The sequence below is a fragment of the Callorhinus ursinus genome, unplaced genomic scaffold, assembly GCF_003265705.2.
Source record: "Callorhinus ursinus isolate GAN/ISIS: 27379988/994484 unplaced genomic scaffold, GSC_fseal_2.0 scaffold9, whole genome shotgun sequence".
In the NCBI taxonomy this organism is placed as follows: domain Eukaryota; kingdom Metazoa; phylum Chordata; class Mammalia; order Carnivora; family Otariidae; genus Callorhinus; species Callorhinus ursinus.
Window position 1 is genome coordinate 740,001 of NW_027397071.1, and position 23,669 is coordinate 763,669.

At 37.9% G+C, this 23,669-nt stretch overlaps 1 protein-coding gene and 1 long non-coding RNA gene across 3 annotated transcripts in view; one reads left to right on the forward strand and one right to left on the reverse strand.

Moving 5' to 3' along the window:
* Nucleotides 1–14,890, forward strand: part of LOC141373392 (uncharacterized) — a 25,413-nt gene extending 10,523 nt beyond the window's left edge. The window contains exons 2-3 of the long non-coding RNA XR_012379298.1: nucleotides 11,094–11,189; nucleotides 14,756–14,890. This is a non-coding gene — a long non-coding RNA (uncharacterized lncRNA). The remainder of the gene's footprint in view (nucleotides 1–11,093; nucleotides 11,190–14,755) is intronic.
* A 21-nt stretch (nucleotides 14,891–14,911) lies between these two features.
* Nucleotides 14,912–23,669, reverse strand: part of HAO2 (hydroxyacid oxidase 2) — a 33,164-nt gene continuing 24,406 nt past the window's right edge. Inside the window, exon 8 of one of the 2 annotated variants that reach the window (XM_025872613.2) lies at nucleotides 14,912–15,045. In XM_025872613.2, coding sequence (XP_025728398.2) covers nucleotides 14,990–15,045 — 56 coding nt within the window. In that variant the 3' untranslated portion in view covers nucleotides 14,912–14,989. Of the gene's footprint in view, nucleotides 15,046–22,399; nucleotides 22,483–23,669 lie in introns of those variants that run through there. The other variant, XM_073896053.1, reaches the window with a different exon arrangement.

A 23,669-nucleotide genomic window follows, 5' to 3' on the forward strand; every position in this document is an offset into this window, starting at 1 on the left:
GTGTGGACAGAAGTTTTCTACTTATTTGGGTAAATACCAAGGAGCACAATTGCTGGATCTGATGGTATGAGTATGTTTGGTTTTATAAGAAACTGCCAAACTGTCTTCCAAAGTGGTTTTACCATTTCGTATTCCTACCACTAATGCTGAGCATTCCTGTTGCTCTACATCCTCATCAACATTTGGTCTTGTCAGTGTTTTGGATTTTTTGCCAACTTAATTAGTATGAAGTAGTATCTCTGTTATTTCAATTTGTAGCTCCCTAATGACATATGATGTGGAGCATCATTTCATATGCTTATTTGCTATTTCTATGTCTTCTTTGGTGAAGAGTCTGTTCAGGCCTTTTGCTCATTTTAAAATTAGGTTATTCGCTTTCTTATTGTTGAGTTCTAAGAGTTCTGGTAAATTTTGGATAACATTCCTTATCAGATACATATTTTGTAAATTTTCCTCCCAGTCTGTAACTTGTCTTCTTATTCTCTTAACAATTTCTTTCTCAGAGAAGTTCTTAATTTTAGTGAAGCCCACATTATCAATGATTTCTTTCATGGATTGTGCCTTTGGTGTTGTATCTAAAAAGTCATTGCCATACCCAAGGTCAGCTAGATTTCCTCCTCTATGTTATGTTCTAAGAGTTTTTGGTTTTGCATTTAGGTCTGTGATCCATTTTGAGTTAATATCTTTGTGAAGGTATAAAGTCAGTGTCTAGATTCTTTTTTTTTTTTTTTTTGCATGTGGGTGTTCAGTTTTTCTAGCACTATTTGTTTAAAAGATCATCTTTTCTCCACTGTGTTGCCTTTACTCCTTTGTCAAAGATCAGGTGACTATATTTACATGGGTTTATTTCTGGGCTCTCTATTCTGTTCCATAATAATCTGTTTATCTATTCTTTCACCCATACACACTGTCTTCATTATTGGAGATTTATAGTAAGGCTTGAACTTGGGTAGTGACAATCCTACAACTTTTTCTTCTCCTTTAATATTATGTTGGCTATTCTGGGTCTTTTGACTAGCCATATAAACTTTAGAATCAGTTTGTGAATATCCACAAAATAACTTGCTGGGATTTTTATTGAGATTGTATTTGAATCTATAGATCAAGTTGGAAAGACCTGATGTCTTGACATATTGGGTCTTTCTATCCATAACATGGAACATCTCTCCATTTATTTAGTTCCTCTTTGATGTCTTTACTCAGAGTTTTGTAATTTTCCTCATATAGATTTTGTACAGTTTTTTTGTTAGATTTATACCTAAGTATTTACTTTTCTTGGTTGCTAATGTAAATGGAATTGTGTTTTTATTTCCAAATTCCACTTGTTCATTACTGGTATATAAGAAGGTGGGTGACTTTTGTTGTTAACCTTAGCCTTGTTGTAATTGCTTATTAGCTCTAAGAAGATTTTTTTTTTGTGTGTGTGTGTATTCTTTTGGATTTTCTACTTAGGTAATCATGTCATTTGCAAACAAACAGAGTTTTATTTACTCCTTCCTAATCTGTACACCTTTTATTTCCTTTTCTTGTCTTATTAGTTAGGACTTTCAGTATGATGCTGAAAAGGGATGATGAAAGGGGACATCCTTTCCTTGTTCCTGATCTTAGTGAGACAACTTTGAATTTCTCACCATTAAGTATGGATGATAGCTGTAGGTTCTTTGTAGATGTTCTTTATCAGGTTGAGGAAGTTCCCCTCTAGTCCTAGTTTGCTGAGGGTTTTTCTTATGGATGGGTATTTGACTTTATCAGATGCTTTTTATGCATCTATTGACATAATCATGTGATTTTTCTACTTTAGCCTGTAAATGTGATAGATTACATTAAGTCATTTTTGAATATTGAACCAGTCTTGCATACCTGGGATAAATCCCACTTGGTTGTGTTGTATAATTATTTTTATGTATTGTTGAATTTGATTTGCTAATATTTTGTTGAGTATTTTGCTTCTGTGTTTTGAGAGATATTGGTTTGTTGTTTCCTTTTCTTGTAATGTCTTTGTCTGGTTCTGGTATTAGGGTAATAGTGGTTTCAGAATGAGTTAGGACATATTCCTTTTGCAACTATCTTCTAGAAGAGATTGTAGAAAATTAGTGTAATTTCTTCCTTAAATGTTTTGTAGAATTCACCAGTGAACCCATCTGGACCTGCTGCTTTCTGTTTTGGAAGGTTATTAATTATTGATTCAATTTCTTCAATGGTTATAAGTCTATTCAGATTGTCTCTTTCTTCTTGTGTGAGTTTTGACAGATTGTCTTTTTATTGAAGTGTAGTTGATATACAATGTTATATTAGTTTTAGGTGTATAACATAGTGATTCAATAATTCTATACATTATGTAATGATCACCACAAGAAGTACAGTTACCATCTGTTACTATACAAAATTATTATAATATTATTGACTATATTCCCTATGCTGTACTTTTCATCCTGTGACTTATTTTATAGCTGGAAGTTTGTGCCACTTACTCTCCTTCACCTATTAAACCCATCCCCCCACTCCTTCCCTTCTGGCAACCACCAGTTTGTTCTCTGTATTTATGAGTGTTTCTGTTTTTGTTTGTTTTGTTTTTTAGATTCCGCATATAAGTGAAATCATATGGTATTTGTCTTTCTCTGTCTGACTTATTTCACTTAGCATAATAATCTCTAGGTTTCCATGTTGTGAATGGCAAGATTTCTTTCTTTTTTGTCACCGAGTAATATTCCATTGGGTATATATACCTCATCTTTCTTATGCATTCATCTATCAATAGACACTTACGTTGCTTCCATATCTTGACTATTGTAGATAATACTGCAGTAAACATAGAGGTGCACATATCGTCTCAATGCTTTTATTTTCTTGGATTATTGGATATTGGATAACATACTTCTGTTTTTAATTTTTTGAGGAAACTCCATATTGTTTTCCATAGTGGCTGCACCAATTTACATTCCCACCAACAGTGTACAAGGGTTCCCTTTTCTCCACATCCTTGTCAACACTTATTATTTCTTGTCTTTTTGATACTACCATTCTTACTGGTGTGAGGTAATATCTCACTGTAGTTTTAATTTGCATTTCCCTGATGACTAGTGATGTTGAGCATTTTTTCATTTGTCTGTTGACCATCTGTATGTCTTCTTTGGAAAAATGTCTCTTCATATCCCCTGTCCATTTTTTAAATCAGATTATTTGCTTTTTTGGTATTGGGTTGTGTGAGTTCTTTATACATTTTTGAATATTAAGCTGTTATTGGATACATCATTGGCAGATACCTTCTCCCATTCTGTAGGTTACCTTTTTGTTTTGGTGATGGTTTCCTTCACTGTGCGAGAGATTTTTAGCTTGATGTAGTCCCATTTGGTTATATTTGCTTTTGTTTCCCTTGCCTGGGGAGACATATCCAGAAAAATATTGCTAAGGCTGGTGTCCATGAGTTTACTACCTATGTTTTCTCTTAGGAGTTTTATGGGTTCAGGTCTTATATTTAAGTCTTTAATCTGTTTTGAGTTTATTTTTGTGTATGGTGTGAGAAAGTGGTCCAATTTCGTTCTTTTGCATGTAGCTGTATAGTTTTCTCAGAAATATTTATTGAATAGACTCTCTTTCCCATTGTGTATTCTTGACTTCTTTGTCATTGATTAATTGACCATAGAAGTGTGGGTTTATATCTGGGCTCTCACTTGTCTTCTATTGGTCTATGTGTCTGTTTTTGTGCCATAATGTTTTGATTACTTTAGCTTTGTAGTATAGTTGGAAAACTGGGATTATTATACCTCTAGCCTTGTTTTTCTTTCTCAAGATTGCTTTGGCTATTCAGGGTCTTTTATGGTTCCATACAAATTTTAGGCCTTTTTTTCCTTTAGTTCTGTGAAAAATATTGGTATTTTGATAGGGATTGCATTGAATCTATAGATTACTTTGGGTAGTATGGACTTTTAAACAATATTAATTCTATTAATAATTGTTATTAATAATAAAAATTAATGGCATGGTATATCTTGCCATTTGCTTGTGTTGTCTTCGATTTCTTTCATTATTGTCTTACAGTTTTCAGAGTACAAGTCTTTCATTGCCTTGGTTAAATTTATTCCTAGGTATTTTATTCTTTTTGATGCAATTGTAAGTAAGATTGTTTTCTTAATTTCCCTTTCTGCTATTTTGTTGTTAGTGTATCGAAATGCAAAAAATTTCTGTATATTGATTTTGTATCCTGATACTTTACTGAATTCATTTATTAGTCATAATGGTTTTTTTGGTAGAGTCTTTAAAGTTTTTTATATATACTATCATGTCATCTGCAAGTAGTGACAGTTTCACTTCTTCCTCACCACTTTGTCTGGCTTTTGTTCTTTTTTTTTTGGTCTGATTTCTGTGGCTGGGACTCCTAGTACTATGTTGAATAAAAGTGGTGAGAGTGGACATCCTTGTCTTTTTCCTTATCTTAGAGGAAAAACTGAAAGCTTTTATTTATTTTTTTTTAAAGATTTTATTTATTTATTTGAGAGAGAGAGAATGAGAGATAGAGAGCACGAGAAGGAAGAGGGTCAGAGGGAGAAGCAGACTTCCTGCTGAGCAGGGAGCCTGATGTGGGACTCGATCCCGGGACTCCAGGATCATGACCTGAGCCGAAGGCAGTCGCTTAACCAACTGAGCCACCCAGGCGCCCAAAACTGAAAGCTTTTGAACATTGAGTATGATGTTAGCTATGGGTGTCTCTATATGGCCTTTATTATGTTGAGGTATGTTCCATCTATACCCACTTTGTTGCTTTTATCATAAATGGATGTTGAATGGTTTCAAATGCTTTTTCTGCACCTATTGAGATAATCATATGATTTTATCTTTTATTTTACGATTTTACTAATGTGATGTGTCACCTTGATTGATTTGTGTATATTGAACCATATTTCCACTCTTGTAATAAATCCCCCTTGATCATGGTGGATGATTCTTTTCATGTATTTTTGAATTCGGTTTGCTAACATTTTGTTGAAGATTTTTTGCATCTATGCTCATCAGGGATATTGGTCTGTAATCTTTTTTTGTAGTGTCTTTGTCTGGTTTTGATATCAAGGTAATGCTGACCTCATAGAATGAATTTGGAAGCATTCCTTCCTCTTCTCTTTTTTGAAATAGTTTGAGAAGGATAGGTATTAACTCTTCTTTAAATGTTTGGTAGAATTTACCTGTGAAACCATCTGATCCTGGACTTTCGTTTGTTGGGAGTTTTTTTGATTACTGAGTCAATTTTGTTGTTAGTAATCAGTTTGTTCAGATTTTCTATTTTTTCTTGATTCAGTTTTAGAAGAGTGTATGTTTCTAGGAATTTATGCATTTTTTCTAAGTAATCCAATTTGTTGGCATATAATTTTCATACTATTTTCTTATAATCCTTTGTATTACTCTGGTGTTTGTTGTAACTTCTCCTCTTTCATTACCGATTTTATTTATTTGGGTCCTTTCTTTGTTCTTGATGAGTCAAAGTAAAGTTTTATCAACTTTGTTTATATTTTCAAAAAAACAGCTCCTAGTTTCATTGATCTTTACTATTTTTTTTTTAATTTCTATTCTTTTTGGGGGGGGGGCAGAGGGAGAGAGAGAGAGAGAGAATCTTAAGCAGGCTTCATGCCCAGTGCAGAGCCCAACATGGGGCTTGATCTCACAACCCCGAGACCATGACCTGAGCCGAAATCAAGAGTCAGATACTTAACCAACTGAGCCACCCAGGCACCCCTAGTTTCTATTCTATTTATTTCTGCTCTTGTATGTATTATTTCCTTCTTTCTACTAATTTTGGGCTTTGTTTGCTCTTCTTTTTCTATCTCCTTTAGGTGTAGGTTAGATTGTTTGAGATTTTTCTTGTTTCATGAGTTAGGCCTGTATAACTGTAAACTTCCTTCTTAGAACTGCTTGCGCTGTGCCCCAAAGATTTTGGAATGTTGTATTTCCATTTTCATTTGTCTCAAGGTATTTTTAAATTTTCTCTTTGATTTCTTCATTGACCCATTGGTTTGTTTAGTAACATGTTTGGCCTCTGTGTTTACATTTCTATTAGTTCTTTCTTACAATTAATATCTAGTTTTATTCCATTGTGATTAGAAAAGATGCTTGACATGATTTCAGTCTTTTAAAATTTACTGAGACTTGTTTTGTGGCTTGACATGTGATCTATCTATCCTGGACAATGTTCCACATGCATTTGAAAAGAATGTGTATTCTGCTATTTTTTGATGGAATTTTCTGTATATATATCTGTTAAGTCCATCTGGTCTAATGCATTGTTCAAAGCCACTACTATTTGCTTATTGACTTTCTGATTAGACAACTGTTTCCTTATTGATTTTCTGTCTGAATTATCTATCCATTGATGTTAAGTGGGGTGTTAGAGTCCCCTACCATTATTATATTATTGTCAATTTATCCCTTTATATCTGTTAATATTTGCATTATACATTTAGGTCCTCCTATGTTGGATGAATAGATATTTATAATTGTTTTTTTAATATCCTCTTGGTAAATTGATCCTTTTGTTGTTAGATATTGCCCCTTTTTTTCCCTCATTACAGTCTGGTTTAAACTTTATTTTATCTGAGTATTGCTAAACCCAAAAAGCTTTGTTTTGTTTTGCTTCCACTTGCATGGAATATCTTCTGCCATCCCTTCACTTTTAGTCAGTATGTGTCTTTAGGTCTGCAGTGAATCTCTGGTAGGCAGCATATAGATGGATCTTGTTTTTTTATTCATTTGGTCACCCTATGTCTTTTGATTGGGGCATTTACATTTAAAGTAATTATCGATAAGTATGTATTGCCTTTTTGTTCCTTGTTTTATGGTTGTTTTTGTGGTTCTCTTTCTTTTTCTATCTCTCTCTTCCCTTGTGGTTTAATGGCTTTCTTTAGTGTTATGCTGACATTCCTTACCCTTTTTTTGTGTGTATCTATTATAGGTTTTTAGTTTGTGGTTACCATGAAGTTCACATATAACACCCTATGTATATAACAGTTTAAGTTGATATTTGCTTAAGTTCTCAAATGCATTCTAAAAACACATTTTTACTCTCCACTCCCTGTTTTATATATATGGTGTCACATTTTACATCTTTTTATTTTGTGAATCTCTTGACTAATTTTTATAGATATAATTGATTTTACTACTTCTGTGTTTTAACCTTCATACTAGCTTTATAAACGATTGATCTATTACTATATGTTTGCTTTTATCAGTGAAATTTTTCCCCTCATAATTTTCTTTCTTCTAGTTACGGCCTTTTCTTTTCCACTTAAAGAAGTCCATTTAATATTTCTTATAAGGCTGCTTTAGTGGTGATGAGCTCTGTTAGCTATTGTTTGTTTTTGAAACTCTTTATCTCTCTTTTAATTCTGAGTGATAACCTTACCAGATAGGGTATTCTTGGTTGTAGGTTTTTTCCTTTCAGAACTTTGAGTATATAATGCCATTTTCTTCTGGCTTGCAAAGTTTCTATTAAAAAAATCAGCTCAGGGCGCCTGGGTGGCTCAGTTGGTTAAGCGACTGCCTCCAGCTCAGGTCATAATCCTGGAGTCGAAGGATCGAGTCCCGCATCGGGCTCCCTGCTCGGCAGGGAGTCGGCTTCTCCCTCTGACCCTCTCCCCTCTCATGCTCTCTATCTCATTCTCTCTCTCAAATAAAAAAAAAAAAATCTTGAAAAAAATCAGCTCATAGTCTTATGAGGTTTCCCTTGTACATAACTGTTTGCTTTTCTCTTGCAGCTTTTAGGATTCTCTCTTTATTTCTAGGTTTGACATTTTAATTATTATGTATCTTGGTGTGGACCTCTTTGGGTTCATCTTGTTTCTGTGCTTCCTTGTCTTTCCTGGTCCATTTCCTTCTCCAGGTTAGGGAAGTTTTCAGCTATTATTTCTTTAAATAAGTTTTTTGCCCTTTTATCTCTCTCTTCTCCTCTGGAAACTGTATAATATGGATGTTAGTATGCTTGATATTGTCACAGAAATTCCTTAACCTATCCTCATTTTTAAAATGTTGCCGTTCAACTTGGTTGCTTTCTTTTACCCTGTCTCCCCCTAATCAGTTATCCATTCTTCTGCATCCTCTAATCTGTTGTTGATTCCCTCTAGTGTGTTTTTCACTTCAATTGTATTCTTCAGCTCTGACTAGTTCTTTTTTATATTCTCTGTCTTTTTGTTGAAGTTCTCACAGATTTTATCCACTCTTCTCTCAAGTTCAGTGAGCATCTTTATGACCATTACTTTGAACTTTTTATCAGGCAGATTGCTTATCTCTATTTCACTTATCTTTTTTGTGGTTTTATTTCAGAATATATTATTTGGAGCATATCTGTTTTCTAATTTTGTCTGACTTTTTATGTTTGTAGTTTGGCTATGTCTCCTGATCTTGAAAGTAATGACCTTAGGTAGAAGGGGTCCTGTGGTGCCCTGTAGTGTAATACTCCTGGTCACAAGAACCAGTTGTCCCCTGTGTGGGCTGCACATGCCCTCCTGTTATGGCTGAGCTGTGACTACCACAGGTACACTGGTGGGTGGGATACCATATGATCCAGCAATTCCATTTCTGGGTATTTATCCAAAGAAAATGAAAACACTAAAATGAAAAGATATATGTGTCCCACACTCATACAGCATTATTTACAATAACCAGTATATGGAAACAACCTTAATGTGCACTGATGGAAGAATGGATAAAGACATTGTGATAAACACACACACACACACACACACACACACACACACACATATTATTCAGCCATAAAAAAGAAGGAAGTCTTGCCATTTGTAATACCATGGATGGAACTCAAAGGCATTATCTAAATGAAATAAGTCAGATAGAGAGAGACGAATACTGTACAATCTCTCTTATATGTGGAATCTAAAAAACAAAAACAAAACAACCAAACTCATAGATACAGAGAACAGATTGGTGGTTGCCAGAGGTGGGGGTAGGAGAAATGGGTAAAGGGGTTAACAGGTTAAAAAAAGACTTAAGAAATCAAAACTATAAACAGAAGATCAATACACAATAGCATGTCAAAAGAAGTAAAGGCTCTTAGGTGGGAGCCGTATGGAGAATTTGTTTAAGCAAGTAAACCATGCAAGTGTGGCTGAAATGCCAGAACATGGAGAGAGTGGAGTTAGATGAAATTGCAGAGGTGAGCTGAATCCAGGGCATGAATAGACTTGAGAGAAATTCATGTCAATGATTTTGGTTTTCTCCTAAGAGCAGAGTGAAACCCAAAAAGGAATTTAGTCACGCAGTGGCATGATGAGAATTGCATTTTTAAAAGATCACTCTGGGTACTGTATGGAGAACAGATTAGATTAGATTAGAAGACAGAGAAACCTATTAAGAAAGGATTTTGAAAGTCTAAAAGAAAAGATGGTAACTCTCATTAAAGTCATGGTATGGAGATGGAGGGAAGATAATGGGCTAATGAGAAATAAAAGGGAAAATCACATTACCCTCTTTCCAGATCATATCCCAGGCACACATACCATGGTCCATCTGAGTACAGCCACTCTCTAGTGTATGATACCCCTGAAAGTCCATGATTATTAGCTATAATAGAACTTTCTGGTTCAAATTCATACCCCATGTTCCATCTTGTGCTCAGTTGATTTCATAAGAGGCAGGAGAAAAACAGTTTGTGATATGTCACAGTTTGTATACTTTGCTTCCTGGAGCTGGCAAATGACAGGTGGTGGGAGGAATATTGACAGCCAGTAGGCCACAAGTGTAAGGGGAAAGGCTCACTCGCTCCACATAGGCCCTTGTTTAAAAACCTACCAAACCTGGAAACTTAATTAGCCTAGCTAAGCAGCCCTTCCTCCCATGGGTCCAAAGAACTCTTACAAACAACAAATCAATCAATCAGTTAGAACTTTCTATAAACAGTTCCATGAAATACACAATGTCCTTAAAAGAATGCATTAACCCTTTGAAATGCAGTACCCATAGCTCAGCACAATGCCCAGTGTATTAATCCTCTAAATAATGATAATAAGGAGGATGGCAGGGATTATCTCGTATTAGAGGGTTACCAGATAGGCAAAGAGGAAAAAGAGTATGAGAACAAAATTTTTTATGCATTATGCCTAATATTTGATATTATTTTATCAATTTAGACCCAACTGGTCTAAATTGGGTTGCAAACTGTAACCTGCAAGCTAAGTCCAGCCCACCATCTGCTTTTGTGAGTAAAGTTTTATTGGAACATAGCCACACCCATTTGTTTATGAGGTGTCTATGGCTGCTTTCATGCTACAGCTGCAGTTAAGTAGGTACGAGACTGTATGGCCCACAAAGCCTAAAATATTTACCACGTACAGTCTGTTGATGAGCTCTTCAAAGACATTCTCCAGATCTGTTAGTGTTTTTGAGCTCTAGCATTTCTTTTTTATTCTTTCTTAGAATTTTCATCTCTCTGCTTAAATAACCCATCTGTTCTTGTATGTTGTCTACTTTGTCCATTAGAGCTCTTAGTATATTAACCATAGTTGTTTTAAATTCCTGGTCTGATAGTTCCAACATCACTGCCATATCTGAGTCTGGTTCTGATGCTTGTTCTGTCTCTTCAAATGGTATCTTTTGCCTTTCAGTATGCCTTGAAATTTTTTTGTTTAAAGCCAGATATGATGTAATGGGTAAAAGAAACTCTGGTAAGTAGACTTGTAGTGATGTGGTGGTAAAGTGTATGTGTGTGTGTGTGTGGGGGGGTGTTCTGTAGTTGTATGATTAGGCCTCAGTCTTTGGTGAGCCTGTGCCCTTTGACTGTGACATTTACCAATGTTGCTGGGACAGGGCGACTACAGGGGGCTGGAGTTGGGTATTTTGCACCTCCCAGGTCAGTTAGGCTCTGATAAAACCCTAGCAGGTTAGTGTCTGGTAAAATGGCTTCTCTTGACCTTAACCTTGTTGAGAACAGAATGTTCTCATATATTTCAAAATGGTTACTTTTCCCTCCTCCTGCTGGAAGCTCTAGGGAATTTTTCTCTACTACTCACCATGAGATCCTGGTAGAGTTCCTAGAGGTAGAACAAAAGTATGGGGGCAGGGACCTCCTATTAATGGGCCCCCATTTTAACTTTCAGACTTGCCCACATAGAGCCTCCAGCATCTCACCAATTACAGTGTAGGTGTTCTGAACCTGTAACAACCTGCTCGTTTTCATGGAGGTTTCTGCTCAGGTAAGTTGTGCTTGTGTGTATTTGCCTGTCTCTCCAATTTTGGGGACAGTGGTTTTTCCCTCTGACTTCACTCTTCTGAGGTATCTAGAGGAATTGTTGATTTTTCAGTTTGTTAAGCTTTTTACTTTGCTGGAATGGACTGGTGAATTCCAAGCTCCTACAGCCTGGATTGGGAAGCAGAAGTCCCCTAAATCATTTATTTTCACAGTAAGAATCCAAGAAGATTAGTATTATTATTTAATAGCTAAAGACAAAGGTGTTTTTAGTCTTGCCAAACATCTTGAGGACAGTGGAGCCAGAGTCTGAGTCCAAGCAGCCTGACTCTGGGACAACTCTAAAGCTGATTCTCTTTATCAGAACACAATGCTTATCTCTTAGATACCCAGTATTCTGTTCAATTGTTGAAAACGTTCCAGTGGAGAAGGTTTCTTTGCCTTCTTTACCCATCCATTCTAGTGTAGGACATTTTTGGGGGTCAAGAAGTCCCTTCTGAGATTTAATATGCATCTCTTCAGGTGACAGTAGAAATTCCTCTCTCCACACTTCTGAGGCAATGAGAACAGCCCTTTGGCACTATCTTTATAATATCTTTGCACATTTCCCTTGGAACCTTGGAGCTAGCTCTCTGAGTCAGAAGGAAAAGCCACTTAAAAAATAGCACACACATGTGTGCACAGCTATCACCAAGATAGATATGTACAGGGAAAACTTGTACTAAATTCTCTTGTAAAGTAAGCTAACTCCATTATCTATAGACCAGATTGCCTTAATGCCACATGCTATTGTGATTTGTCTCACTCTTACCCCAAACCAATCTGGAATGACAGTTAAGTCCCCAGCTGGTGATTTCAGGGTTGAAGAGATGACCTGGCCATCAGCACCAAGCCCCACCATATATGATGCTGAGTTCTAATGGATGACAGGAGTGTGAGGGCTGAGGAATAGGCCAGAGAAGAGCAAAATCTGTCTGGGTGAGGTTGCATACTACGTGAAATTGCCAGATTCTACAGTTCCCTCATGAGTCTGCCCAGAGCCTGCCCACCATTAGAGTCCATGTTCTTGGGGACCCTTGAGTAACAGAATATTTCTCAGCTTTTAATCTTTTCAGTTGGTTTAGCTCTTTGATACTGTATTGAAAAAGCCTACATCTATCCAGTAGGATTATATAATATGATTGAAATAAAGATCTCTCTCATTTGCTGGTGAAGGACTGGTATGTTCTATTTTAACTTGTTTCCAGAGTCCCCAAATCTCTCATATCAAAACTCTCTTTTTGCTACTTCTCTTGGAGATACCTCTCTTGGAGGGGAACTACACAGAAAGACATCATTTGATGGGTCAGAAGATCCTGTAGCATTGTAAGCCATGAACACAAATATTTTAGGCTTTTGTTTGCTCCTCTGTTCTTTCATGTCTCTGGCCTTGGCTCTGTGAACTAAAGTAAAAAACTTCCCAAGACTGATTGTAGTAGTAAATGAGTTAGGCTACACCAGGATCACACCTGCCTTATAACCCTTTTTGATCATGTGAAATTTCCATCTTTTTCAAGGCACACATGGCCACTCCAGTCAGTGTGTTGAGGGGTCATCTCCAGACCCATGGTCATGTAGGCCTCCTGTCCCATAGTACAATTGTGACTGCTGTATCAGCCAGGCAGTTGCCCTCGGACATGGCACTTCCTTAGTGTGTCCCTAAACTTGTAGCACAAGCACCCCATTCTTGCTCCTTGGCCTCAAACTGACCATAAGCACACCAGTGCAGGAACCAATTTGAACTTTTTTCTTATAATATTTATTTATTTGACAGAGAGAGACACAGCGAGAGAGGGAACACAAGCAGGGGGAGTGGGAGAGGGAGAAGCAGACTTCCTGCTGAGCAGGGAGCCTGATGCGGGGCTCAATCCCAGGACCCTGGGATCATGACCTGAGCCGAAGGCAGACGCTTAAAGACTGAGCCACCCAGGCGCCCCCCAATTTGAACTTTTAACTGAATAAAAAGTTTGGGTCTAACACAGGGATCCCGGTCAGTTACCCTTTTCCTTTTATCAACCCATTAATGTCATCTAAATCCGTGTCCTGAGCCTCTTTTCAAAGACCACGATTCTGTAAAGTATCTACTGCTCTTCTAAGTGTTCTAACTACACTTTATTTACTTTCCTTCTTTCATCTGGTTGGTCTGTCTTGTCCTGTTTGATAGACAGCTCTAGAGGATGATTTTTGTTGAATATTTTATATGGATAGCTCTTCTGTACAAATTCCCATAGTTATTTCACAGAGATATAGAGGATGTGTATGACTTCAAAGCCCATGTTTTTAACTATATTATTTCCCTGTTATCTACAGATAGGAGTATTATTTTGTTGGGAGAATATTTTTAAAAAATTTTTTTATTGTTATGTTAATCACCATACATTACATCATTAGTTTTTGATGCAGTGTTCCATGATTCATTGTTTGTGCATAACACCCAGTGCTCCACGCAGAATGTGCCCTCTTTAATACCCATCACCAGGCTAACCCATCCCCCTATGCTTCTCCCCTCTAGAACCCTCAGTTTGTTTTTCAGAGTCCATCGTCTCTCATGGTTCATCTCCCCCTCTGACTTACTCCCCTTTATTCTTCCTCTCCTGCTATCTTCTTCTTTTTCTTTTTTCTTAACATATGTTGCATTATTTGTTTCAGAAGTACAGATCTGTGATTCAACAGTCTTGCACAATTCACAGCGCTCACCATAGCACATACCCTACCCAATGTCTATCACCCAGCCACCCTATCCCTCCCACCCCCCACCACTCCAGCAACCCTCAGTTTGTTTCCTGAGATTAAGAATTCCTCATATCAGTGAGGTCATATGATACATGTCTTTCTCTGACTTATTTCACTCAGCATAACACCCTCCAGTTCCATCCACGTCGTTGCAAATGGCAAGATCTCATTCCTTTTGATGGCTGCATAATATTCCATTGTGTATATATACCACTTCTCCTTTATCCATTCCTCTGTCGATGGACATCTTGGCTCTTTCCCCAGTTTGGCTATTGTGGACATTGCTGCTATAAACATCGGGGTGCACATACCCCTTCGGATCCCTACATTTGTATCTTTGTGGTAAATACCCAGTAGCGCAATTGCTGGATCGTAGGGTAGCTCTATTTTCAACTGATTGAGGAACCTCCATACTGTTTTCCAGAGTGGTTGCACCAGCTTGCATTTTGGTGGGAGAATATTTTGTATATAGCTCTTCTGTGCAGAGTGTAAATTCCCATAGTTGGTTCATAGAGATACATAGGATATGCAAAAAAATTAATCCACTAGATATTTCAGTCATTGTTGATCCACTTTTTTTTTAAAGATTTTATTTATTTATTTGACAGAGAGAGACACAGCAAAAGAGGGAACACAAACAGGGGGAGTGGGAGAGGGAGAGGCAGGCCTCCCGCGGGGCAGGGAGCCTAACGTGGGGCTCGATCTCAGGACGCTGGGATCCTGACCTGAGCCTAAGGTAGATGCTTAATGACTGAGCCACCCAGGCACCCCTGATCAATTTTTTAACATTTTTTCTTTCAGAGGAGGATTTTAAGCAAGAACATATAACAAGCAGTGAGGCAAAGAAGAGCATGTCACATTTGAGGAAGAGGAGGGGTTTGGAGGGCCTGAAGCACAAGGGGTAGAATGATAGAACTTGCAGGGGATGAGCCTCTGGATAGGATGGGGTCAAGGAGGAAGGCATCATGTACCACGCTATGAGTTTGTCTTCCCCCTGTGGGCAACCTCAGCAGTCTGGTCATAAGTCCTCTTTCTTTACAACCTGGAGAACTGGACCAGGTCCTGATTGATCTCGGCAACCGACCGGCAACCTAAAAGAACAGTTAACAAGCTTATTTCTCTAAAACACCAGTAACCCACCCCATCATGAGTAATGGGATGATCCAATGGGAACAAGCCTGACTTGATCTTTGTGCCCACCCTGAAAAAACATTATGGATACCAGAGGAATAATGTGATTCTGATTGCCTTGAGAATTATTTTGTGAGCCTGTGCCCAAGTCCTCTTTCAACACAGCCATGTCAAAATGGCATAGTAAAAATATAGAAACACCATCTTAGCATTTGAAAAATCAATTAATATGTGCCATAGATACACTTGACCTTTATCTGAGTGCTGATAAGGCTCAGGGATATAGGAAGTATGTGTCAAGGAAGAATATGAGTCAGGAATAAGAGATGGAATGATTATTTCATACAGTGGTTGCCTTCTAAGGGAACGTGCTGCAAAATGTAACACTTCTTTAGTGGAGGATCTTAACTAAAATGCAAAATTAGAACCGTAGCTGAGATTAGACGCAGGGACTGAAGAGAGTGGCGTCAGATAAGAAGCACGAAGAGGAAGGAGAAAGAGGGGGTAGTCTGTTGGTGCAGACTGGAGAGCTGTAACCTTGAGTAGACAGGAAATCCTTGGTGATGATAAGGCAGAAAGACTTGAATGCCAGGATGTGTAATGATTAATTCGAAGTTTTCCCCACATGTATGATGTGTGCATCTTCACCTCCCAAAACACAGCTTTAGCAAAATGTATTACTTGCAAAAATATAACTAATGAGAGGGTTCATTTCCCCTCTAAAAACCATGCCTGGGTTGATTGTAGTGGACAGAAATGGCAGGCATGGGATGCATAAGTAACCCACAAACTGAACTTATTCAGTAGAAGCAGGAATTTGGTACCAGAGGCAGCTCTCCTCAGAATGGACAGTGGTCTTAAGAGCTTTGGGTTTCCCCAGGGCAAAGAATAGTGGGTCTTCACAGTAGGCAGTCCTATTCAAGAAGCACAGAGGATGCCAAAATATGATCTTCGGTTATATATTGTAATAAAAATCATATTTAAATGATGTAAAAATGTCTCAGTATTTGCATCCAGATTATGTTATGACTCCATTTTGAGACCATTTGACCCATAAACCTTGGTAATGTTTCCGTACTTATTCGACTGTCATCAGATTGGTTTCTGGGTCTCATGCAATACCAAGGGCACTGCCCTGCCCTTGGCAGAGGCTCAGTAGAAGTTTGAGAGAGAATGCATATTTATAATTTTTTCATTACTGTAAATTCGGAGGATATTTACACTAAAATGTTTTGGCTACTTTGAAGTGAAGTAGGGAATTCTGAACAATAAACCTCAAGAAGGTTCATATACTTTTTAATTCAGCCTCCTTCCCTTATGAAGAATAAGACTTTAGTGAGTCTGTGTTGGTATGATTTATATGTGGACATTTTTCAAGACAGATCATGATTTTAACCTTCCTATAAGTATATTTTCAGCAATTGGTCTCATGGTGAGAAAAACCATGACTTTTTAAGCTTATTTTGCTTTCAGCAATAGTGCAAATAGAGGTCTTCTCCCAGGGCTGTGATGTTACAGGGTCATTAGGGAAAAATGTCACACATCTCCAGGGGAATTAGGAGAGAGAAATCATATGACTGTTTCCTCCTGGGTGATGATTCTGTGTCAGACATCTTATGTGCATTGTGTGTGGAAGGGCTAAGGGGTGACAGAATCTTGGTGCTTTCACACTATGATTTTGCATTTTAGTGGGTTCCACCAAAAGCCAGGCCCCACGCCTGAGATCCCTTCTTCCTATGGACTAGCCTGGGGGAGAGACACTTATGCAGAGGATGCCAACGGATGCCCTTCTGCCTGAGTTTCCTATTCTCTCTGCCTCCCCCTTCTCTGTCCCATGTTTGGTTGTGATTACTCATTTTTCTATATATGCATAAAACAATATGTTCTCATTGTACAACAGTTAGAAGGAGGGTAGTATAAACTGTCAGCCCTAAACAGGCTCACAATTCTGTTTTTTCTCTGCCCCTTTTAAAAAAGGATGTTCTCCACTCTATTTCAGAAAGAGATTTTCCAGCCACCATTTCTACCCCAGCGTTGTTTTTTTTTAGAATGCTTGGTCATTTTTTTTCCCTTTAAATTTTTTTATTGTTATGTTAATCACCATACATTACACCATTAGTTTTTGATGTAGTGTTCCATGATTCATTGTTTGTGGATAACACACAGAGCTCCACGCAGAACGTGCCCTCTTTAATACCCATCACCAGGCTAACCCATCCCCCAACCCTCCTCCCCTCTAGAACCCTCAGTTTGTTTTTCATTGTCCATCATCTCTCATGGTTCGTCTCCCCCTCTGATTTCCCCCCCTTCATTCTTCCCCTCCTGCTATCTTGTTCTTTTTTTTTTTCTTAACATATATTGCATTATTTGTTTCAGAGGTACAGATCTGTGATTCAACAGTCTTGCACAATTCACAGTGCTCACCATAGCACATACCCTACCCAATGTCTATCACCCAGCCGCCCCATCCCTCCCACCCCACCCCCACTCCAGCAACCCTCAGTTTGTTTCCTGAGATTAAGAATTCCTCATATCAGTGAGGTCATATGATACATGTCTTTCTCTGATTGACTTATTTCACTCAGCATAACACCCTCCAGTTCCATCCACGTCATTGCAAATGGCAAGATCTCATTCCTTTTGATGGCTGCATAATACTCCATTGTATATATATACCACTTCTTCTTTATCCATCCATCTGTCGATGGACATCTTGGCTCTTTCCACAGTTTGGCTATTGTGGACATCGCTGCTATAAACATTGGGGTGCACGTACCCCTTCGGATCCCTAGATTTGTATCTTTGGCGTAAATACCCAGTAGTGCAATTGCTGGATCGTAGGGTAGCTCTATTTTCAACTGTTTGAGGAACCTCCATACTGTTTTCCAGAGTGGTTGCACCAGCTTGCATTCCCACCAACAATGTAGGAGCGCTCCCCTTTCTCCGCATCCCCGCCAACATCTGTCATTTCCTGACTTGTTAATTTTAGCCATTCTGACTGGTGTGAGGTGGTATCTCATTGAGGTTTTGATTTGGATTTCCCTGATGTCGAGCAATGTTGAGCACTTTTTCATGTGTCTGTTGGCCAATTGGATGTCTTTTTTGGAAATATGTCTGTTCATGTCTTCTGCGCATTTCTTGATTGGCTCATTTGTTCTTTGGGTGTTGAGTTTGATAAGTTCTTTATAGATTTTGGATACTAGCCCTTTATCTGATATGTCATTTGCAAATATCTTCTCCCATTCTGACGGTTGTCTTTTGGTTTTGTAGACTGTTTCTTTTGCTGTGCAAAAGTTTTTTATCTTGATGAAGTCCCAATAGTTCATTTTTGCCCTTGCTTCCCTTGCCTTTGACGATGTTTCTAGGAAGAAGTTGCTGTGGCTGAGGTCGAAGAGGTTGCTGCCTGTGTTCTTTAGAATGTTGATGGACTCCTGTCTCACATTGAGGTCTTTCAACCATTTGGAGTCTATTTTTGTGTGTGATGTAAGCAAATGGTCCAGTTTCATTCTTCTGCATGTGGCTGTCCAATTTTCCCAACACCATTTGTTGAAGAGACTGTCTTTTTTCCATTGGGCATTCTTTCTTGCTTTGTCAAAGATTAGTTGACCATAGAGTTGAGGGTCCATTTCTGGGCTCTCTATTCTGTTCCATTGATCTGTGTGTCTGTTTTTGTGCCAGTACCATACTGTCTTGATGATGACAGCTTTGTAATAGAGCTGGAAGTCCGGAATTGTGATGCCGCCAGCTTTGCTTTTCTTTTTCAACATTCCTCTGGCTATTCGGGGTCTCTTCTGGTTCCATACAAATTTTAGTATTCTTTGTTCCATTTCTTTGAAAAAAGTGGATGGTATTTTGATGGGGATTGCATTGATGTGTAGATTGCTCTAGGTAGCATTGACATCTTCACACTATTTGTTCTTCCAATCCATGAGCATGGAACGTTTTTCCATTTCTTTGTGTCTTCCTCAATTTCTTTCATGAGTATTTTATAGTTTTCTGAGTACAGATCCTTTGCCTCTTTGGTTAGATTTATTCCTAGGTATCTTATAGTTTTGGGTGCAATTGTAAATGGAATCGACTCCTTAATTTCTCTCTCTTCTGTCTTGTTGTTGGTGTATAGGAATGCCACTGATTTCTGTGCATTGATTTTCTATCCTGCCACTTTACTGAATTCCTGTATGAGTTCTAGCAGTTTTGGGATGGAGTCTTTTGGGTTTTCCACATAAAGTATCATATCATCTGCAAACAGTGAGAGATTGACTTCTTTGCCAATTTGGATGCCTTTGATTTCTTTTTGTTGTCTGATTGCTGTGGCTAGGACTTCTAATACTATGTTGAATAGCAGTGGTGATAGTGGACATCCCTGCCGCGTTCCTGACCTTAGGGGGAAAGCTCTCAGTTTTTCCCCATTGAGAATGATATTCACTGTAGGTTTTTCATAGATGGCTTTTATGATATTGAGGCATGTACCCTCTATCCCTATACTCTGAAGAGTTTTGATCACGAAAAGATGCTGTACGTTGTCAAATGCTTTTTCTGCATCTATTGAGAGGATCATAGGATTCTTGTTCTTTCTTTTGTTAATGTATTGTATCACGTTGATTGATTTGCAGATGTTGAACCAACCTTGCAGCCCAGGGACAAATCGCACTTGGTCATGGTGAATAATCCTTTTAATGTACTGTTGGATCCTATTGGCTAGTATTTTCGTGAGAATTTTTGCATCCATGTTCATCAAGGATATTGGTCTGTAATTCTCCTTTTTGATGGGGTCTTTGTCTGGTTTGGGGATCAAGGTAATGGTGTCCTCATAAAATGAGTTTGGAGGTTTTCCTTCCTTTTCTATTTTTTGGAACAGTTTCAGGAGAATAGGTATTAATTCTTCTTTAAATGTTTGGTAGAATTCCCCTGGGAAGCCATCTGGCCCTGGGCTTTTGTTTGTTGGGAGATTTTTGATGACTGCTTCAATTTCCTTAGTGGTTATAGGTCTGTTCAGGTTTTTCTATTTCTTCCTGGTTCAGTTTTGGTAGTTGATACATCTCTAGGAATGCATCCATTTCTTCCAGGTTATGTAATTTGCTGGCATAGAGTTGCTCATAATATGTTCTTATAATTGTTTGTATTTCTTTGGTGCTGGCTGTGATCTCTCCTCTTTCATTCATGATTTTGTTGATTTGGGTCATTTCTCTTTTCTTTTTGATAAGTCTGGCCAGGGGTTTATCAATCTTGTTAATTCTTTCAAAGAACCAGCTCCTAGTTTCGTTGATCTGTTCTACTGTTCTTTTGGTTTCTATTTCATTGATTTCTGCTCTGATCTTTATTATTTCTCTTCTCCTGCTGGGTTTAGTCTTTATTTGCTGTTTTTTCTCTAGCTCCTTTAGGTGAAGGGTTAGGTTGTGTATTTGAGACCTTTCTTGTTTCTTGAGAACGGCTTGTTTTGCTATATACTTTCCTCTTAGGACCGCCTTTGCTGCATCCCAAAGATTTTGAACTGTTGTGTTTTCATTTTCATTTGTTTCCATTAATTTTTAAAATTCTTCTTTAATTTCCTGGTTGACCCATTCATTCTTTGGTAGGATGCTCTTTAGCCTCCATGGATTTGAGTTCTTTCCGACTTTCCTCTTGTGATTGAGTTCTAGTTTCAAAGCATTGTGGTCTGAAAATATGCAGGGAATGATCCCAAACTTTTGGTACCAGTTGAGACCTGATTTGTGACCTAGGATGTGATCTATTCTGGAGAATGTTCCACGGGCACTAGAGAAGACTGTGTATTCTGTTGCTTTGGGATGGAATGTTCTGAATAGGTCTGTGAGGTCCAGTTGGTCCAGTGTGTCATTAAAGTCTTAATTTCCTTGTTGATCTTTTGCTTAGATGATCTGTCCATTTCAGTGAGGGGGGTGTTAAAGTCCCCCACTATTATTGTATTGTTGTCAATGTGTTTCTTTGCTTTTGTTATTAATTGCTTTATATAATTGGCTGCTCCCACGTTAGGGGCATAGATATTTACAATTGTTAGATCTTCTTGTTGGATAGACCCTTTAAGTAGGATATAGTGTCCTTCCTCATCTCTTATTACAGTCTTTGGTTTAAAATCTAATGTTGTCTGATATAAGGATTGCCACCCCAGCTTTCTTTTGGTGTCCATTAGCATGGTAAATTGTTTTCCACTCCCTCACTTTCAATCTGGGGGTGTCTTTGTGTCTTAAATGAGTCTCTTGCAGACAGCATATTGATGGGTCTTGTTTTTTAATCCAGTGTGATAGCCTGTGTCTTTTGATTGGGACATTTAGCCCATTTACATTCAGGGTAACTATTGAAAAATATGAATTTAGTGCCATTCTATGGCCTGTAAGGTGACTGTTACTGTATATTGTCTGTGTTCCTTTCTGGTCTATGCTGCCTTTAGGCTCTCTCTTTGCTTAGAGGACCCTTTCAATATTTCTTGTTGGGCTGGTTTCGTGTTTGCAAATTTCTTTAGTTTTTGTTTCTCCTGGAAGCTTTTTATCTCTCCTTCTATTTTCAATGAGAGCCTAGCTGGATATAGTATTCCTGGCTGCATATTTTTCTCGTTTAGTGCTCTGAAGATATCATGCCAGTCCTTTCTGGCCTGCCAGGTCTCTGTGGATAGGTCTGTTGCCAATCTAATGTTTCTACGATTATAGGTTATAGATCTCTTCTCCCGAGCTGCTTTCAGGATTTTCTCTTTGTCTCTGAGGCTCGTAAGTTTTACTGTTAGATGTTGGGGTGTTGACCTATTTTTATTGATTTTGAGAGGGGTCTCTGTGCCTCCTGGATTTTGATGCCTGTTTCCTTCCCCACATTAGGGAAGTTCTCTGTTATAATTTGCTCCAATATACCTTCTGCCCCTCTCTTTCTTCTTCTTCTGGGATCCCAATTATTCTAATGTTGTTTCTTCTTATGGTATCACTTATCTCTCGAATTCTGCCCTCGTGATCCAGTAGTTGTTTATCTCTCTTTTTCTCAGTTTCTTTATTTTCCATCATATGGTCTTCTATATCGTTGATTCTCTCTTCTGCTTCATTTATCCTAGTGGTTAGTGCCCTCATTTTTTACTACACCTCATTAATAGCCTTTTTGATTTCGACTTGGTTAGGTTTTAGTTCTTTTATTTCTCCAGAAATGTTTCTCTAATAACTTCCATGCTTTTTTCAAGCTCAGCTAATATCTTTAAAATCATGATTCTGAACTCTAAGTCCGACATCGTACTAATGTCCGTATTGAGTAGGTCCCTGGCAGATGGTACTACCTCTTGTTCTTTTTGTTGATTTTTTCCGTCTTGTCATTTTGTGCAGAGGAGAATAGATGAATGAGAGAACAAAATGCTAACAGGGTAACAACGTCCCCAGAAAATATACTCTAAACAAATCAGAAAAGGCCTGAAACCAGGGGAAAAGAAAGGGAAAGAAAGAAAAAAGAAAGAGAGAGAGAAAAAAGAAAAAGATAAAAACAAACAAAAACAGAACAAAAGAAAACAAAAAAACAGAATATGATCAAACATGATCAGACTGGTGCATAGATCAGTGCCACACACTAGATTTTGGGTGTATTTTGGTCTGTTAGAAGAACGTCCCTCCCAAAATTTTAAAGAAAGAAAGACTTATATATGTACAAAATAAGGGTTGATACAATGAAGGGATGGAATATGAGTGTAAAGATGAAAATTATAAAAAATTTTATAAAAGGAATTGAAAAGATAAGTTGTTTGAAAAAAGAAAGAAGAGGATTTTAAAAAAAAAAGTAAGAAAGAAAAAAGGGGAGGAGAGAATGTGATCAGGCAGGAGACTAGAACAAAGCCATACACTAGAGATTTAGGGTATATTTTGATCTGTTAGAAGAAACCGAATCTCAAAATTTTAAAGAGAGAACAACTTATATATATATGCCAAAAATAAGGTTAACTACTATGAAGGGATAGAATATGACTCTAAAAGTGAAAAATAAAAATGTTTTTTTTAAAAAAGGGATTGATAAGATGTTGGTTGAAGAAGGGAAAAAGAAAAACTCAAAAAAAAAGTTAAAAAAATTAACTTTGAAAGACTAAAGAATCATGGTAAAAAAGCCATGAATTCTATGTGCAGTATTCCCCTAGCTCTGGAGTTCTGCCGTTCTCATTGATCGGTAAACTTGGTCTTGGCTGGCTGTTCTTTTTTTTTTAAATTTTTTTATTGTTATGTTAATCACCATACATTACACCATTAGTTTTTGATGTAGTGTTCCATGATTCATTGTCTGTGCATAACACCCAGTGTTCCACGCAGAGTGTGCCCTCTTTAATACCCATCACCAGGCTAACCCATCCCCCCACTCTCCTCCCCTCTAGAACCCTCAGTTTGTTTTTCAGAGTCCATCATCTCTCATGGTTCGTCTCCCCCTCTGACTTACTCCCCTTTATTCTTCCCCTCCTGCTATCTTCTTCTTTTTCTTTTTTCTTAACATGTTGCATTATTTGTTTCAGAAGTACAGATCTATGATTCAACAGTCTTGCACAATTCACAGTGCTCACCATAGCACATACCCTCCCCAATGTCTATCACCCAGCCACCCCATCCCTCCCACCCCCCAT